We start from the raw sequence: 19,230 nt of genomic DNA, 5'->3' as shown, positions 1-19,230 counted from the left end.
GCAGACCAAGGGCACCTGAGATCATATTTGGTGGTGCAACCTGTATGTTGGGAAATCAAGGGAAGGATTTCCTGGGTGTTATTCCTAAACTGCGTCCCCACTAGTGCCAATCCACTGCTGTCTGTGTCAGACAAAATGGTCAGAGAAGGGACTTCCCCAGTGGTCCAGTGGTTAAGAATTTGACTTTCAGTGTAGGGGACACAAGTTCCATGCCTGATCAGGAAACTAAGATCATATGTGCCCCAGGGCGACTGAGCCCACACACCGCTCGCTACTTCTGAGCCCGCACACCACAACAGAGCTTGCTGCGTGATGCAGTGAAATCCTGCGTGCGCAACTAAGACCTGATGCCACCAAAGACGTATTTTTAAAAATTCTATGACATTTAAAAATTTTATTACCTTTTTTCTTATTTTGTCTAGCTCACTTTGAATTTCACCCTGTACTTAGCTGTGTCCCTCTTTATCCCAGTTTGTTGTCTTATCTCTGCTTTTATCTCTTATTTCCTATTTGTATTTTCTTATGTGCTAAAGCAGACACTGTTGAAAACTTCTCTTTGCTGCAGTCAGTAATTTTGAAGAGCATGTCATTCTTAAAAGGGCATAGTGCCTTTTTAAACACTACGTTCTTTTTCCTATATGTTATAAAATGTCTTCCTTGGACCAATCCTTTTTGTACTAATATTACCTTATTCTTGAATTAGAGTTCTAACCAGACCTAGCATACGCTTCCTACTCCTGAAAATTTCTTGTTTCCCTCAGTGATCACCTAAATACCATCAGAATGATATTCTCAATCTTTCTCTCTTTTCAGCTCAAGACAACACAGTTTATTATTAAACTATTATTATTATTAAATAATTATCTTACACTTGTGAATGTCAAAAGTCCAAAATCAATCTCAGTAGGCCAAAATGGAATGATGCTCTTTTAAATGAAAAGACTTATTTTCAGTTTATGATCGAACTAGACACCTTAAGGAAATGAAGAGAAAATCAGAGCCATTGGGGTTCCCTGGTGGTCCAGTGGTTAAGAATCTGCCTGCAAAAAAAAAAAAGAATCTGCCTGCAAATGGAGGGGACGAGGGTTTGATGCCTGGTCTGGAACGATCCCATGTGCCATGGGCCAGCTAAGCCTGTGTGCCACAACTATTTAACCTATGCTCTTGAGCCGACATACCGCGACTGCTGGGCCCCTGTGCTGAAATTACTGAAGCCTGCACCTAGAGCCTGTGCTCCACAACAGGAGAAGCCACGACAGTGAGAAGCCTGTGTACCGCAAGCAGATAGGAGCCCCTGCTCACCCCAAATAGAGAAAGCCCGCATGCAGCAACAAAGATAAATCAATTAAAATGGAGAAAGAAAATCAGAGCCATTACTGCAAATGTGATATAGTTTATAAATACTTCAGAGCCTCTTTGAAAAATAATTTGCCTTCAAAGAGAAAAATGCCAACATAGTTGAGTGTGAGGACTCTATTTTACCTGTATGAATACCCCCCAAACCCTGCTCTTGTTTTTAAGCAGGAGGGAATGTCTTACCTCAGCATCTATGACTGTTATCTTTATTTTCTTCTGAATAGCTTATAATATTCATTTGCCTTTACAATTTATATATTTAAATGATGAATGGCCAAGGATCTTTGAAGCTATGACTTCCCTATGTTAATATAACTCATCTTTCAAGAAATTTTAACTACTTTCCATGACTGTAATACTTATTTTAGGTCTGTCAAAATCTCTTTCATTATTATTGAACTATAGTAGCTGTGCTTCTCTAATGAACAAGAACATTTATTTATTTCCTTTATTGATAGAAATTGGTTGAGTAGTCTATTAACATACCATTTTGCTGATGCTTTAGATGTGAATGTGGACCATAATAACAGTCCTTATAAAATCTTGTTTTGCTCCTTTTTTTCTGTTCTTATAGAATAAAAATATTCAGCCTATAAAATTTCCAATTAAACATCAGCAAGAAGTGAAGATTTATTTTCCTATCAAGCTTACACCTAACTTTCTGGCATTTCCTCATCACCCCATGGGAATGTTGTATCGTTATAAAGTACAGGTATGATATACTAGAATGAGAATTCACAAATAAGTCAGTTTCTCTGATAGTTTAACTAATTGAAATTTAGTTAATGTTAAATTTTATTTCCCCCTAATCCTAGTGTATAACTCAGTTTTGGGTGACAACCAAATCATGGATACTCTTGAAAGCTATCATCCTAATAAGACTTGGTGTACTTTCTATCTCTCTTCCATATATCCTTTCCTTGTGAGTTTTATAGTTTTGTCAAGGTCTCTTGTGCTCTTTCTTTTTTACATCTTGTGATACTGCCATTACATAATCTCCCTTTAGTATTTCTGTTGCCCACATCATCTCTGTTTAGTGTTTCCCTCTCCCATTTAGCTACTTTGGTATGGCATCGCAGTTTTCTTAATGTTCCAGAAATAAATTATTGTGTAGTTTTATTATTTCCTAAACTTTATTTCACCAGATTTTACATCTTCACTTAAATTCCATTTTCGCCCTTATACTAATTAAATATAAGCTTGTATTTTCTTCATAGGTGGAAGGTGGCAGTGGCAACTTTACCTGGGCCTCTTCTAATGAAACAGTGGCCATGGTAACCACTAAAGGAGTGGTGACAGCGGGTCAGGTGAGGGGAAACAGCACTGTTTTGGCCCGAGATGTCCAAAATCCCTTTCGATACGGGGAAATTAAGGTGAGCAACTTTCCAAACAATCTTTATACCTCCTCTGAGACAGTGTTGTCTAAATTTAATTATGGTAATGCATTAAAATTTTTTCCTTTTCAAGCTGATTGTTTTAAAATGATCCTCAGGAGTTCCTTAGTTTCCAGTGGTTAAGACTTTGCGCTCCCACTGCAGGCGACACAGGTTTGGTCTCTGGTGGAGGAACTAAGATCTTGCATGCCGCAGTGGTGCAGCCAAAAATAAAGAAAGAAAATAATGCTCAAATTCAGTCTTACAGTACATATTTCTTAAATATTCCTGGACCTGGGTTGAGTCCTGCTTTACTTAATAACCAGTTATTTAATGTCTGTATTTGTTTCTTCATCTTTAAAATGGGGATAATTATAGTATCTGCCTCAAAGGGTTATTGTCAGAATTAAATGAGATGATGTTTACACCTGTGCTGGGAATGTATTCACTACTTAATGTTATCTATTTTGTTACTGTATTTTGTTATTATTATCATGAATTTACCATGTATGTGAACTTTATAGATACTTTATTTCTAGTCTCATTTTTTTGTTGTCTATCTTGTTTCTATAAGATTGAACTACTTTTTACTATGTTATATAACCATTTTCTATTTTCTCCCACTTTTAATAAATATTAATTTATGTTGTCTTTCCCTGCAGACTACTTAGTATGTGTGTTATCATTCAGTGAATATTTAGTGAATACTAATGAGGTACTTAATACCATACTAGGTATCATAGGACATTCAAAGAAATAACATATCATCCCTACTTTAAAGAATCTGAAGTCTAGCTAGGAAGATACATTAATGTGAAAAGTTAAATAACATTTTTAGGAAGTGATATTTGAGGTATTTTAAAGAAGTATATGATTTAAAGCTACTTGAATTATAGAACAAAAGTACTATTAGTTAATAAAAGAAAATCCTTGTGGATAGGACAAGTCGAGGCTATCATGAAGAGGTTGGAACTTGAATAAGACTTTGAAGGATGGAGCCAACCTAAGGCCTAAGAGTCAGACTCAACTTGCTGCCTTTCTAGTAAATAAAGTTTTACCGGAACACAGTCATTCATTTATATATTCTCTATAGCCACTTTCAGGCAACAAGTACAGATTTGGGTAGTTTACAAGATCGTGTGATCCCCAAAGCCAAAAATACTTGCTCTCTGGCCCTTTAGAGAGCATTGCTGACCTCTGCTGGCAACAGTAGGAAGCCAAGGACTTCCCTGGTGGTTCAGTGGCTAAGACTCCACGCTCTCAAAGCAAGGGGCCCAGGTTCTATCCCTGTTCAGGGAACTAGATCCTTTATGTTGCAACTAAGGATTCCACATGCTGCAACCAAAGACACACATAAACAGTGACCAAAAAAAGACTCCATTCTTTTTCAGAAGAAAAAACAGAAATATTTTAGAAATATATATTTCTAAAAATAATTTTAGAAAACAGAATTACTCTGTTTTCTAAACTCTTGTAATGCTTGTCATTTTCTACTAATAGTTTAATCTATTTAAATGTTTACTCCCCTTTAAAAAGTCCATTCAGGCTGCTGTAACAAAATACCATAGATTGGGTGGCTTATAAACAACAGAAATTGATTTTTCAATGGTTTTAGAGGCTGGAAAGTCTAGAATCAGGGCACCAATAGATTCAGTGTCTGGTGAGGAAAAGCATTCTGCTTCATAGTTCAGTTCAGTTCAGTCGCTCAGTCGTGTCCGACTCTTTGCAACCCCATGAATCACAGTACCCCAGGCCTCCCTGTCCGTCACCAACTCCCGGAATTTACTCAAACTCATGTCCATCGAGTCAGTGATGCCATCCAGCCATCTCATCCTCTGTCGTCCCCTTCTCCTCCTGCCCCCAATCCCTCCCAGCATCAGAGTCTTTTCCAATGAGTCAACTCTTCGCATGAGGTGGCCAAAGTACTGGAGTTTCAGCTTCAGCATCAGTCCTTCCAGTGAACACCCAAAACTGATCTCCTTTAGGATGGACTGGTTGGATCTCCTTGCAGTCCAAGGGACTCTCAAGAGTCTTCTCCAACACCACAGTTCAAAAGCATCAATTCTTCGGCGCTCAGCCTTCTTCACAGTCCAACTCTCACATCCATACATGACCACTGGAAAAACCATAGCGTTGACTAGACGGACCTTTGTTGGCAAAGTAATATCTCTGCTTTTCACTATACTATCTGCTTCATAGAAGACTATATTTTTTGCCTTAACCACATATGGCAGAAGGGACTAGGGAGCCCCAGGGGTTCCTTGTTTAAGGGCATTAATTCCATCTGTGGGAACTCCACTCTCAGGACCTAACCACCTCCGAAAGGCCCCATCTCCTAATACCATCACTTTGGGGGTTAGAATTTCTACATATGAATTTGGAGGGAGACCTTCAATCTATAGCAAAAAAGAGAAAAAAAAAAAGATTTTTTTAAGATATCAAGAAAGAGTGTTCTATATCAGAGGTCAGCAAACTTTTTATATAAAAAGATCAGATAGTAAATGTGTTAGTATTTATAGGCCACATACAGTCTTTATCTCATAGTCGTTTGTCATTGTTGCTTTTTATTTTACAACACTTTAAAAGACCATTCTTAGTTTACAAAAGTCAAGAAAATTGTGCAGTGCTCATATTTTGGCAGACTCCCACTGAGAGGTATTACATGCATTAGAGAAGTTGATTGATTAAGGAATGAAGTGAGTGACAGGTTCAGCACCTGACACACACACACACCTATATATGCATATAAATGGTACATAGTTTCTGTTTTTATATGCAAAACATATGTGTATATATATATGTTATATATATGTGTATTTAAATATTTAAGGAATGCTTTTGTCTAAGATTTTCCTAATGTAACTGTCTTGAAAGATTAATTTTTTTCCCCTCAGATATATGTTCTGAGACTGAACAAGATGGAACTGTTACCATTTCATGCTGATGTAGAGATTGGCCAGATTATAGAAATCCCCATTGCAATGTATCATGTAAATAAGGAAACCAAAGAGGCCATCGCATTCACAGACTGCTCTCATTTATCCTTGGATTTGAACATGGATAAGCAAGGAGTCTTTACTCTTCTCAAAGAAGGTGAGAGTAGGCTTTTTATTTTTTCCTTTCTTTGTCTTTGAATTAAAGGACCAATCAACAATTCAGAAACTATGAATTATAGTCTAAATTCACATACTGGGGGTTCCATAGTGGTCTAGTGATTGAGACTCTGGGCTTTCACTGCCAAGGGCCTGGTTTTAGTCCCTGGCGGGCTTCTCTGGTGTCTCAGATGATAAAGCATCTGCCTGCAATGCGGGAGACCCGGGTTCAGTCCCTGGGTCAGGAAGATCCCCTGGAGAAGGAAATGGCAACCCACTCCAGTATTCTTGCCTGGAGAATCCCATGGACAGAGGAGCCTGGCAGGCTACAGTCCATGGGGTTGCAAAGAGTCAGACATGACTGAACAACTTCACTTTCTTTCTTTTGGGAAACTAAGATCCCACAAGCTGCAAGTTGCAGCCAAAAAATTTAAAAGTTAAATTCACATATTACCTTTCTTTATAATACTTTTATTTATTCTGTCAACTGCCTTAGGTATTATAATGTGATGTTAGAAACAAAGGCACAGAAATAGAATAAAATGTCCAGAGTTCATTGTGGCCAGACAATATCAGTTTTTAGTCATATCAAGGCCTTCTCTTTCCAGCTGCAAACTCTTTTTCTTTCTTTCTTTCTTTAATTATGTACTATACCTCTTTCTAAGAGGAATTTAGTGCCATTTAATTTATATATATATTAAATTTATTCTAAAAAAGAAAATATCTTTTAATAAGAAAATAATATGAATAAGCTATTCATAAAGATCAGTATCATTTACTGTTATGGAACTTCATACTTGATCCTGATCACCATCATTTTTTCAGTAATAATGACAGTAGTAGCATCTAACATTTATTTGGCATTTACTATTTGCCAGACTCTATTATGAATACTTTTCACATATTAACTCATTTAAATCTCACAATACATCATCTCTGACTCTTGCGACCCCATAGACTGTAGCCTGCCAGGCTCCTCTGTCCATGGGATTCTCCAGGCAAGAATACTGGAGTGGGTTGCCATTTCCTTCTCCAGGGGATCTTCTTGACCCAGAAATCGAAGCCAGGTCTCCTGCATTACAGGCAGATTCTTTACCAACTGACTTACAAGGGTACAAGGGAAGCCCTATAGATCCGTAAGATTGATATCAACTTGGACTTCTCTTTTACCCTTGCTAATTATGCTGTATAATATCTCTCAGCTCACCTCAGTTCTTAGGTTCCTCATTTTTGCTGCTAAGTCACTTCAGTCGTGTCCGACTCTGTGCGACCCCATAGACGGCAGCCCACCAGGCTCCCCTTGTCCCTGGGATTCTCCAGGCAAGAACACTGGAGAAAGTTGCCATTTCCTTCTCCAATGCATGAAAGTGAAAAGTGAAAGTGAAGTTCTTCAGTCGTGTCCGACTCTTTGCGACCCCATGGATTGCAGCCTACCAGGCTCCTCAGCCCATGGGACTTTCCAGGCAAGAGTACTGGAGTGGGGTGCCATTGCCGTCCACATTTTTAGGCCTTCATTATCTCTCACTGAGACTGTAACAATATCCTCCTAATTCTTGCCTTTGATAATCATGGCTACAAGATAGATCTTCATGAAACTCAATTTCAATATTAATTTTCCTGCTCAAAAATTTTGAGAAGCTTTTCATTGCCACTGGACAACAGCCAAAATCCTTTTAGTATTCAAGGCCCTCTACAATATAACCCAGCCTACTTTTTGGAACTTCATTTGGAACTTTATATGAAGCTTTGACCTCATATAAACCTATATGCAGGTCAGGAAGCAACAGTTAGAACTGGACATGGAACAACAGACTGGTTCCAAATAGGAAAAGGAGTTCATCAAGGCTGTATATTGTCACCCTGCTTATTTAACTTATATGCAGAGTACATCATGAGAAACACTGGGCTGGAAGAAGCTCAAGCTGGAATCAAGATTGCCGGGAGAAATATCAATAACCTCAGATATGCAGATGATACTACCCTTATGGCAGAAAGTGAAGAGGAACTGAAAAGCCTCTTGATGAAAGTGAAAGAGGAGAGTGAAAAGTTGGCTTAAAGCTCAACATTTAGAAAACAAAGATCATGGCATCTGGTCCCATCACTTCATGGGAAATAGATGGGGAAACAGTGAAAACAGTGTCAGACTTTATTTTTCTGGGCTCCAAAATCACTGCAGATGGTGATTGCAGCCATGAAATTAAAAGACGCTTACTCCTTGGAAGAAAAGTTATGACCAACCTAGATAGCATATTCAAAAGCAGAGACATTACTTTGCCAACAAAGATCCGTCTAGTCAAGGCTATGGTTTTTCCAGTGGTCATGTATGGATGTGAGAGTTGGACTGTGAAGAAGGCTGAGTGCCGAAGAATTGATGCTTTTGAACTGTGGTGTTGGAGAAGACTCTTGAGAGTCCCTTGGACTGCAAGGAGATCCAACCAGTCCATTCTGAAGGAGATCAGCCTTGGGATTTCTTTGGAAGGAATGATGCTAAAGCTGAAACTCCAGTACTTTGGCCACCTCATGCGAAGAGTTGACTCATTGGAAAAGACTGATGCAGGGAGGGATTGGGGGCAGGAGGAGAAGAGGACGACAGAGGATGAGATGGCGGAATGGCATCACCTACTCGATGGACGTGAGTTTAAGTGAACTCCGGGAGTTGGTAATGGACAGGGAGGCCTGTGTGCTGCGATTCACGGGGTCGCAAAGAGTCGGACACAACTGAGCGACTAAACTGAACTGAACTGAAATATAGTTAAAATTTCCCATGTATTTCTTTCATATATGCATTTGTATCTTATTTATATTTCTATCTTTGTTCATTTGTCAGCTTAAGATACCCTCTTCTACATATCTAAGGGAGCTTCCCAGGTTTCTCAGTGGTAAAGAATCCACCTGCCAGTGCAGGAGACACAGGAGACATGAGTTCAATCCCTGGGTTGGGAAGATCCCCTGGAGGAGGAAATAGCAACCCACTCCAGTATTCTTGCCTGGAGAATCCTATGGAAAGAGAAGCCATGGGGTTGCAAAGAGTCAGACATGACTGAGAGACTGAGCATGCACGCAGATATATAAATCTTTCTTGATCTTTCCAGCTAAAAATAATTATTCTGTTTTCGAAACTTTTGTAATGCTTATCATTTTCTACTAATAGTTTATTTAAATGTTCATTCCCCTTTTAAACTATATGTGCCTTGAGGTCAGGATTCTTGTTCATGCTTGTATCCTTACCTTACATAGAATTGTGTCTTACATGATATAAATTTGTTAATAGAAAGAACATACTTTTATATATCAACTTAATATAAATAATTGGTGCATAATAGTGTATGAGATTAAGAATTTTTTGATATATTAAAATTCTTATATTTCTATAAACTTTCAATCTTCCTTGAAGATTGATTGCTTATTACCCTACTAAAGTCATTTTTTGATTTTCAGGTATTCAAAGACCAGGACCAACACACTGTTCTAGTACACATATAGCAGCCAAATCTCTTGGCCATACTTTGGTAACCGTTAGTGTGACTGATTATGAAGAGTACTTGGAAAGCAGTGCCACATTTGCTGCTTATGAACCCCTAAAGGTGAGATAGTTCATTCTAAGGAATTGGCATATCTTTTCATGGACCCTACTATGTCCACCTGGGGACTTCAGCAGCTATCTGTGATCTCTATTAAAGATCAGTGATATTTGTGTTCTTCCTTACTCAACACTCTCTTGTTTCTAGATCTACAGCACCCTCATCAAATTTCAGTATCACAAAGGTTATGCTCTTACGTTTCTGCCACAGAAATATTTATAAGTTGTATCAGCAAATTTTAGATATTCCCCTTTCTTTCCTCTCTTTTAACTGAGGTATAAAAAAATTATAGTAAAGTATGGTAATCTTAAGGTATTATTTGAATTTTCACATATGTATATATCTTTGTAACACTACCCTGCATAAGATATAGAATATTAGTATACTCTATTTTTTGAACTTTGATGTTGGAGAAGACTCTTCAGAGTCCTTTGGACTGCAAGGAGATCAAACAAGTCAATCCTAAAGGAAATCAGTCCTGAACATTTAATGAAAGGATTGATGCTGAAGCTGAAACTCCAATACTTTGGCCACCTTATGCGAAGAACTGACTCATTGGAAAAGACCCTGATGCTGGGAAAGATTGAAGGCAGGAGGAGAAGGGGACGACAGAGGATTAGATAGTTGAATGGCATCACTGACTCGATGGACATGAGTTTGAGTAAGCTCCAGGACCTGGTGAACAACAGGGAAGCCTGTTGTGCTGCAGTCCATGGGGTCACAAAAAGTCGGACACAACTTAGCAACTGAAGAACTGATTAGTATACTGTCTTTTGAAGAACTCTGAAAGAAAGCCTTCCATACCAGGGAGAGAAATCAATTATCTTTTTACCCTTTATACTTATGAATTCTCAGCACAACAGTCATTATTTTGGATCCCAAAGACTGGCCATTAAAATTGGGAGATTATGACAGGTGGCAGTTCAAAATAAAAGTAGATAGAGCCTGGCATGCTTTCTACATATTTGAATCCTTCAGGAACTAAAATGGATGTCTACAAGTTCTTGCTGATACATACTGAGAAACCTGACTCAATGCCTCTTGCAAACAGGAGGCATCCATAGCGGAAATGATAACATTGGTGAAAGAAGCAAGATAAGCTGTTAATTTGAAAAAGGTAACTTGTTCATTAAAACTTGCATTTTTGAGTTGGCCTCTTTCTACATTGTACAGCCTACTTATTTATTTATTTTTGGCTGTACTGGGTCTTTGTTGCTGCATGCAAGCTTTCTCAGGGCTGCTGTTTGTTGTGGTACGCAGGCTTCTCATTGTGGTGGCTTCTCTTGTTGCAGAGCACAGGCTCTAGGCCCTGGGGACCCAGTGGTTGCTGCACATGAGCTCAGTAGTTGTGGCACATGGCCTTAGTTGGCCCACAGCACCTGGGATCTTCCCAGACCAGGGATTGAACCCGTGTCCTCTGCACTGGCAGATGGATTCTTAACCACTGGACCACCAAGGAATTCCCTAGTCTCGATTAAACATACAGTCTGAGCATAGTTCATTCATCCTCTTAGTGGTTGAATTATCCTTCTTGCCTAATTAAGTGAGAGTGCTTGGCTGCAGTTCATTGTCATTTCATAAGGTTTTGTCTTAGTTTTATCATTATCCTTACCCTAATTTTATATTTACTGAATGTCTCACAAATCAGATCTCCTCTAAATGAAAACTCTCCTTAAAAGAAGTAAGATGATTTTCTATTTCTACCTAGTTCTTTGGTCATATATTTTTTTTTAGCTGCTGAAAAATACATGTATGTTTTACTTTTGTTATCATTATGTTTTAGTACATTATATAGTTCTCAGTTTGTTCTTATGTATCTGTCCAATTCAGTTTATCTGATTAGTTTTAGACTATATACATCTAGGAACAAGGAATAACTCTAGTTTTGCTTTCTCAGGGAAACTTTCCATGAAGCCTCTGACTAGTTTAATTTCTTCTATTTGAGGTTTGTTTTGGCACTCTCTGCTGTGCCTTTTTGTAACACTCATTATACTCTTTACCTACTTCAGATCTGTCTTTTCCAGACTATTAGCTTCACTGTGAGGCAGGGCTTTATATTGGCTTTCTGTTGATATTACTATATCACCAGTAGGCCATCAATGAATACTTATTTAATTGAATTATGTATACATTTTCAAGAGAAATACTGCCGTTAGAGGAATTTTAATGTTAATAGTATTCACTATATATGAATATGTGAATATTCAGTATATATGAATCATATATATATGATTGACTAGTTCAGAGAAGAAATACTAAAACATAGTTTGCTTACATTTTTGAAATGATTGCTTCAACTATATATTTCATTTTGCAACTTAGTCATTGTTATAGACACTGTGTGCCATACAAAACTAACCTACACTTTGAGAATACTCCATTCCCCTAAAACCAGTTTCCTCATCTTTAAGTAGAATACAACTCCTCTGGATACTGGAGTGAATAATACCTGTCTTGACTACCTCTTAGGTGAGAGTTCTTTGAGAAACAGATGAACTGTATAGATGTATTATATTCAGATTTTTATGGTAAGAATTCTTTGATACTTCAGTAAAATATCCACTTAAGATTCTTATACAGGGACTTCTCTGGTGGTCCAGTGGGTTGAGAATGCGCCTGCCAATGTAGGGAACATGAGTTCAACCCCTAGTCTGGGAAGATCCCATATGCTGCCAGGCAATTAAGCCTGTGTGCTGCAACCACTGAGCCCACGTGCTGCAACTGCTGGAGCCTGTGCACCTAGAGCCCATGCTCCGCAGTGAGAGCCCATTGCAATGAGAAGCCTGCACACTGCAGCCAGAAATAAAAAATAAAATAAAATTCTTATGCAATATGACAGATGGTACCTAGACATTGTGATTATTTTCCAGTGTATACAAATATCAAATCATTATGGTGCACACCTGAAACAAGTATAATGTTATATGCCAACTAGACTTCAAGTTTTTAAAAAAAGAAAAAATGTTTATGCAGTTATTTATTCAAATGCCTCTTATGTGTCCAACATCATACTAAATTCCACTGAGGAAGAGAGATTATTTTAAAAATTTGGGGTATAAAATAATCTTTTCCCTTAAGTTTATGTAACTAGAGAGTTAAGAAGAATTATCAGATGTATATTTATGAAAATTTGACACATTTAAATAGCATAAGGGAATAAATAAGTATACAGATGAATGGTAGTAATAAATACTATAGGAGCTTAGAGGATATAGAAGTAGTTGTGGTCTGGAATCATTAGACAAATTAATGGATAGGGTGACACATGAATTTGGTTGAATGATAGGTGGGATCCAAATTAGAACAGAGATTGAGAACCATTCCAAATAAGAAGCATGACACACATGTCTCCTAATTTGGAAATTAAATCTACTGTCTTTTACATTATAACCAGTTTTTCACTTTAGAAAACTGTTGAATTCTCTAACCAGTTAGGGATTAATTTCTTTAAATGTCATCAGGCTCTAAACCCTGTGGAAGTGGCATTGGTGACATGGCACTCTGTAAAGGAAATGATATTTGAAGGGGGCCCTCAGCCATGGATCCTCGAGCCCTCACGATTCTTTCTGGAGCTGAGCATGGAGAAGACAGAGAAAATTAGAATAACACAAGTCCGACTGCCAGCTAAAAGAAAACAGAATCAGTACATCTATCGGGTCCTGTGCCTGGATTTAGGGGAACAAGTAGGAAAATGATCTTTTCTAACATTTCTTTTAGCAACAGTACGCTAAGTCTTTCATCCTTCTAGCCATCCCTTTTCAGCTGCTAATGGATTTAGTGTATGGACTAGATAGGAAAATTCTAATTGTTGACTAAGAGATCTGATTTTTAAACCTTACTATCCTTTAAATGTATCCAAAGGTTTTGGTTTGCTCATTTGAAAATTCTAACAGTTCACTAACCAAATAGTTCAAGATCTTTTTGTAGCAGGGAGTTTATTTCAATCATTTTATCACTATAATTCAACTCCTTGTTGTATAGACTAGAGGATATATAGTTTTTCATCTCCAAAGAATGTGAGGAAGGGAAATTTTAAGTGTCATCTATGTTTTTCAGTTTTGAAGAACCAGTTGGATCTTTGCTGATATGAGTAATTAATATATTTCCCTTTATCAGTTGAATTAGTTTTGGTTATTTTTAGAGGTAGTGATGGCTTTAACCATAGCTATACCTTGGTAGACCAAGGCCAATAACAAAGGTTTTCAGATTGACCAAGATTGAGAATGTAATGTATGACTATGAAGCATAGCCCAGCTAACCAATCCTCAGGGAATCCATATATGATTTTAACTTAATAAGAACTGTGTTATATTCAAATGAGGTTCATTTTAATATCTCTAGTGAACTATTCTGTATAGTATGACTAGCTACTAGTGATTTCAAGCCTAGTTATCCCCTTTTGAAGCTCTCTAACTTTTTGTTTTTACATCCTATTATTAATTAGTATTTACATCAGAAATGAGTTGAAACACAAATTAGTTTTTACCAACTGGTAACAAAGGTTTGGTGAAGGAAAAGACTGAAGTAATTGGTCGGTTAGATTTTTTTTAATGTTCCCTTTGTTTCTATGATATCAGGTGTCTACCTCTTGCCCTTGTGTTTTCTTAAAGATCCTGACATTTCAGATTGGAAATCATCCAGGTGTCCTGAACCCTAGTCCAGCTGTAGAGGTTGTGCAGGTACGCTTCCTATGTGCCCACCCTGCCAGCATGTCTATAACTCCAGTATATAAGGTGCCAGCTGGTGCCCAGCCATGTCCTCTGCCACAGCACAACAAACAACTGGTAAGTATGGTGTTTTCAACCAACTTGCCCTTTGTCTCCCATGCTTTGACATAAATGGTCGGAAATACAGCTTTTGTCTTATTGAATTTAAGGAATTGAATTGAATTTAAGGAAACCCTTTTATTTATGTATTATCCAGTCTCTGATAGTGTCTGAGAAGTGGTTATAGTTGGCTATACTTAGTGACAGTGACTTTGCTTGTTGTACTTAGGTGCATGCATGCGAACTAAGTCACCTCAGTCTTGTCTGACTCTTTGTGATCCTATGGACTGTAGCCCGCCAGGCACTTCTGTCCGTGGGATTTTCCAGGCAAGAATAGTGGGGTGGGTTGCCATGCCCTCCTCCAGGGGATCTTCCCAACCCAGGGATGGAACCCACATCTCTTATGGCTCCTGTATTGGCAGTCAGGTTCTTTACCACTAGCGCCACCTTATGACAACAGATAATTGAGAACTACCAAATTGTTTTGCTAGTATCCTTCCCTACTAAACCTTTTTATTAGCATTATCAGTAACATATTGAATTCACCTCTACTCCAAACTGATATGAAAAATAGTGATAACCAATAACGTAGCTAGAAGTTAGGCAACAGGGATTAAGGAATAAATGAGTTATTTAACCTAGAAACTAGAACATCAGAAAGTGAAAGTGAGTGTTAGTCCCCCAGTAATATCTGACTCTGTGACCCCATGGACTGTAGCCTCCAGGCATCTCTGTCCATGGAATTCTCCAGGCAAGATTACTAGAGTGGGTTGCCATCTCCTTCTCCAAGGGATCTTTCCGACTCAGGGATTGAACCCAAGTCTCCTGCATTGTGGGTGGATTCTCTACTGTCTGAGCCACCAGGGAAGCCCAAACTATACACTACATGAGGTTAACTATGATTTCAAGCGTAGGAGAAAATAAGTCATTTCTGAGATTTTGCAGAACAGAACAATGCATTAATTATCCCCATTTTACAGATGAAGAAACTAAGGATCCTAAAAGTTGAATAATTTTCCCAAGGTCATAAAGCTAGAAAGTAGCATCTTATGTCTAACTCCAAAGCACATTACTAACTTTTTTTGCTACACTGCCTTTTCATTGTAAAAGAACATATGAGATATTGCAGGTTAGGGAGTCATTTTTTTTTCAGACCCAAATTCAACATTAAATACTATTATTTGAACTTTATAAATTATTCACCTTTTAACAAAGCACTTGGACTTCCCTGGTGGTCCAGTAGCTAAGACTCCAAGATCCCAATGCAGGGGATTCTGATCAGTGTGTAATCTATTTACAATTAGCATAATTACTGATAAGATTGGATTTATAGCTACCATTTTACCATTTATCTTATGTTTTTTTTGTTTTTTCTTTTCTTCCATTTCTTCCTTTTTTGTGTTAAGTAGATATTTTATACTGTACATTTTAATCCTCTTGTCCTTTCTTTGACTATATTATTTTAAGTTATTTTGTTAGTTATTGCCCTAGGGATTACAACTAACATGTTAACTTTTAACAAACTAGTTTGGAATAATATCAACTTAATTTCAATAATGGTTGAAACCTATTATTTCTATAAAGCCCTATTTCCTTTCCCCTTCTTTAAACTATTGTCATATATCTTTATACATGTATGCTCATCAGTCATAATTATTGCTTTATGCATTTGTATTTTAAATAAGATAGAAAAATAATTACAAGCAAAAGCATATTTATACTGTTCTATATATTTACCTATGTAGTTATTGTTACTAAACTCTTATTTCTTCACGGGCTTTCAAGTTACTGTCCAGTGACCTTTCATTTTATCTAGAAGGACTCATTTTAGTATTTCTTGTAGGGCAGGTCTACTACCAACAAATTCCCTCTATTTTTGTTAGATCTTGGGCTTCCCTGGTGGCCCAATGGTAAAGAAACAGCCTACCAATGCAGGAAACACAGGCTTAATCCCTGATCTGGGAAGATCCCACATGCCGTGGAGCAGCTAAGCCCGTGCTCCACAACTATTGATCCTGTGCTCTAGAGCTTAGTAGCCACAACAACTGAAGGTGGGTCCCATGCTCGGCAACAAGAGAAGCCACTGCTGTGAGAAGCCCCGGCACCACAATAGAGAGTATCCCCACTTGCCACAGCTAGAGAAAAGCCCGCACAGCAACAAAGACCAAGAACAGTATAAATAAATCAGTAAAATTATTTTTTTAAAAAAAAGAATCCGCCTGTAATGCAGGAGACGTGGGTTTGATCAAGGCGTTGGAAAGATCCCCTGGAGAAGAAAATGGCAAGCCACTCCAGTATTCTTCCCTGGAGAACCTGATTCAAAGAGGAGCCTAGCGGGCCCCAGTCCCTGGGGTCACAGAGTTGGACACGACTAAAGCGTGAGCACACATGCAGATCAGATCAGATCAGATCAGTTGTTCAGTCGTGTCTGACTCTTTGTGACCCCCGTGAATCGCAGCACGCCAGGCCTCCCTGTCCATCACCAACTCCCAGAGTTCACCCAGACTCATGTCCATCGAGTCAGTGATGCCATCCAGCCATCTCATCCTCTGTCGTCCCCTTCTCCTCTTGCCCCCAATCCCTCCCAACATCAGAGTCTTTTCCAACGAGTCAACTCTTCGCATGAGGTGGCCAAAGTACTGGAGTTTCAGCTTTAGCATCATTCCTTCCAAAGAAATCCCAGGGCTGATCTCCTTTAGAATGGACTGGTTGAATCTCCTCGCAGTCCAAGGGACTCTCAAGAGTCTTCTCCAACACCGCAGTTCAAAAGCATCAATTCTTTGGCGCTCAGCCTTCTTCACAGTCCAACTCTCACATCCATACATGACCACTGGAAAAACCATAGCCTTGACTAGACGGATCTTTGTTGGCAAAGTAATGTCTCTGCTTTTGAATATGCTATCTAGGTTGGTCATAACTTTCCTTCCAAGGAGTAAGCGTCTTTTAATTTCATGGCTGTAGTCACCATCTGCAGTGATTTTGGAGCCCAGAAAAATAAAGTCTGACACTGTTTCCACTGTTTCCCCATCTATTTCCCATGAAGTGGATGCCATGATCTTCGTTTTCTGAATGTTGAGCTTTAAGCCAACTTTTTCACTCTCCACTTTCACTTTCATCAAGAGGCCTTTGAGTTCCTCTTCACTTTCTGCCATAAGAGTGGTGTCATCTGCATATCTGAGGTTATTGATATTTCTCTCGGCAATCTTGATTCCAGCTTGAGCTTCTTCCAGTCCAGCGTTACTCATGATGCACTCTGCATATAAGTTAAATAAACATGGTGACAGTATACAGCCTTGAAGAACTCCTTTTCCTATTTGGAACCAGTCTGTTGCTCCATGTCCAGTTCTAACTGTTGCTTCCTGACCTGCATACAAATTTCCGTTCATCAGCCTAGTTCAAAAAAGATGTCCTTTTCATTATAGGGGACTGGAATGCAAAAGTAGGAAGTCAAGAAATACCTGGAGTAATAGGCAAATTTGGCCTTGGAGTACAGAATGAAGCAGGACAAAGGCTAATAGAGTTTTGCGAAAAGAACCCACTGGTCATAGCAAACACCCTCTTCCAACAACACAAGAGAACACTGGACATCACCAGATGGTCAATATTGAAATCAGATTGATTATATTCTTTGCAGCCAAAGATGGAGAGGCTCTATACAGTCAGCAAAAACAAGACCAGGAGCTGACTGTGGCTCAGATCATGAACTCCTTATTGCCAAATTCAGACTTAAATTGCAGAAAGTAGGGAAAACCATTAGACCATTCAGGTATGACCTAAATCAATTCCCTTACAATTATACAGTGGAAGTGACAAACAGACTGAAAGGATTAGATCTGATAGACAGAATGCCTGAAGAACTACAGACAGAGGTCCATGACATTATGCAGGAGGCAGGGATCAAGACCATCCCCAAGAAAAAGAAATGCAAAAAAGGCAAAATGATTGTCTGAGGAGGCCTTACAAATAGTTGTGAATAGAAGAGAAGTGAAACGCAAAGGAGAAAAGGAAAGATATACCCATTTGAATGTAGAGTTCCAAAGAATAGAAAAGACAGATAAGAAAGCCTTCCTCAGTGATCAGTACAAAGAAATAGAGGAAAACATCAGAATGGGAAAGACTAGAAATCTCTTCAAGAAAATTAGAGATACCAAGGGAACATTTCCTGCAAAGATGGGCACAATAAAGGACAGAAATGGAATAGACCTAATAAAAGCTGAAGATATTAAGAAGAGGTGGCAAGAATACACAGAAGAACTATACAAAAAAGATCTTCACAACCCAGATAATCATGATGGTGTGATCATCAATCTAGGGCAAAATATCCTGGAATGTGAAGTCAAGTGGGCTTTAGGAAGCATCATTACGAACAAAGCTAGTGCAGGTGATGGAATTCCAGTTGAGCTATTTCAAATCCTGAAAGATGATGCTGTGAAAGTGCTGCACTCAATATGCCAGCAAATTTGGAAAACTCAGCAGTGGCCACAGGACTGGAAAAGGTCAGTTTTCATTCCAATCCCCAAGAAAGGCAATGCCAAAGAATGTTCTAGCTACCACACAATTGCACTCATCTCACACACTAGTAAAGTAATGCTCAAAATTCTCCAAGCCAGGCTTCAACAGTACGTGAATCATGAACTTCCAGCTGTTCAAGCTGGACTTAGAAAAGGCAGAGGAACCAGAGATAAATTGCCAACATCTGTTGGATCATCGAAAAAGCAAGAGAGTTCCGGAAAAACATCTACTTCTGCTTTATTGACTATGCCAAAGCCTTTGACTGTGTGACCACAACAAACTCTGGAAAATTCTTAAAGAGATGGGAATACCAGACCACCTGACCTGCCTCTTGAGAAATCTGTTTGCAGGTCCTGAAGCAACACTTAGAACTGGACATGGAACAACAGACTGGTTCCAAATAGGGAAGGGAGTCCATCAAGGCTGTATATTGTCATCCTGCTTAATTAACTTATATGAAGAGTACATCGTGAGAAACGCTGGGCTGGATGAAACACAAACTGGAATCAAGATTGCCAGGAAAAATATCAGTAACCTCAGATATGCAGAG

The 19,230-nt window shown here is 38.6% G+C and overlaps 1 protein-coding gene across 1 annotated transcript in view; it reads left to right on the top strand.

Moving 5' to 3' along the window:
• NUP210L (nucleoporin 210 like) overlaps positions 1-19,230 on the top strand; it is a 100,271-nt gene that overhangs the window by 40,342 nt on the left and 40,699 nt on the right. Inside the window, exons 11-16 of the mRNA XM_005910030.2 lie at positions 1,931-2,068; positions 2,574-2,729; positions 5,624-5,822; positions 9,260-9,405; positions 12,864-13,085; positions 14,013-14,186. Of these exons, the coding sequence (XP_005910092.2) occupies positions 1,931-2,068; positions 2,574-2,729; positions 5,624-5,822; positions 9,260-9,405; positions 12,864-13,085; positions 14,013-14,186 (1,035 nt within the window). The remainder of the gene's footprint in view (positions 1-1,930; positions 2,069-2,573; positions 2,730-5,623; positions 5,823-9,259; positions 9,406-12,863; positions 13,086-14,012; positions 14,187-19,230) is intronic.

This window comes from Bos mutus, chromosome 3 (assembly GCF_027580195.1).
Source record: "Bos mutus isolate GX-2022 chromosome 3, NWIPB_WYAK_1.1, whole genome shotgun sequence".
Lineage (NCBI taxonomy): Eukaryota > Metazoa > Chordata > Mammalia > Artiodactyla > Bovidae > Bos > Bos mutus.
This window is presented reverse-complemented; position numbering and strand designations above follow the sequence as displayed.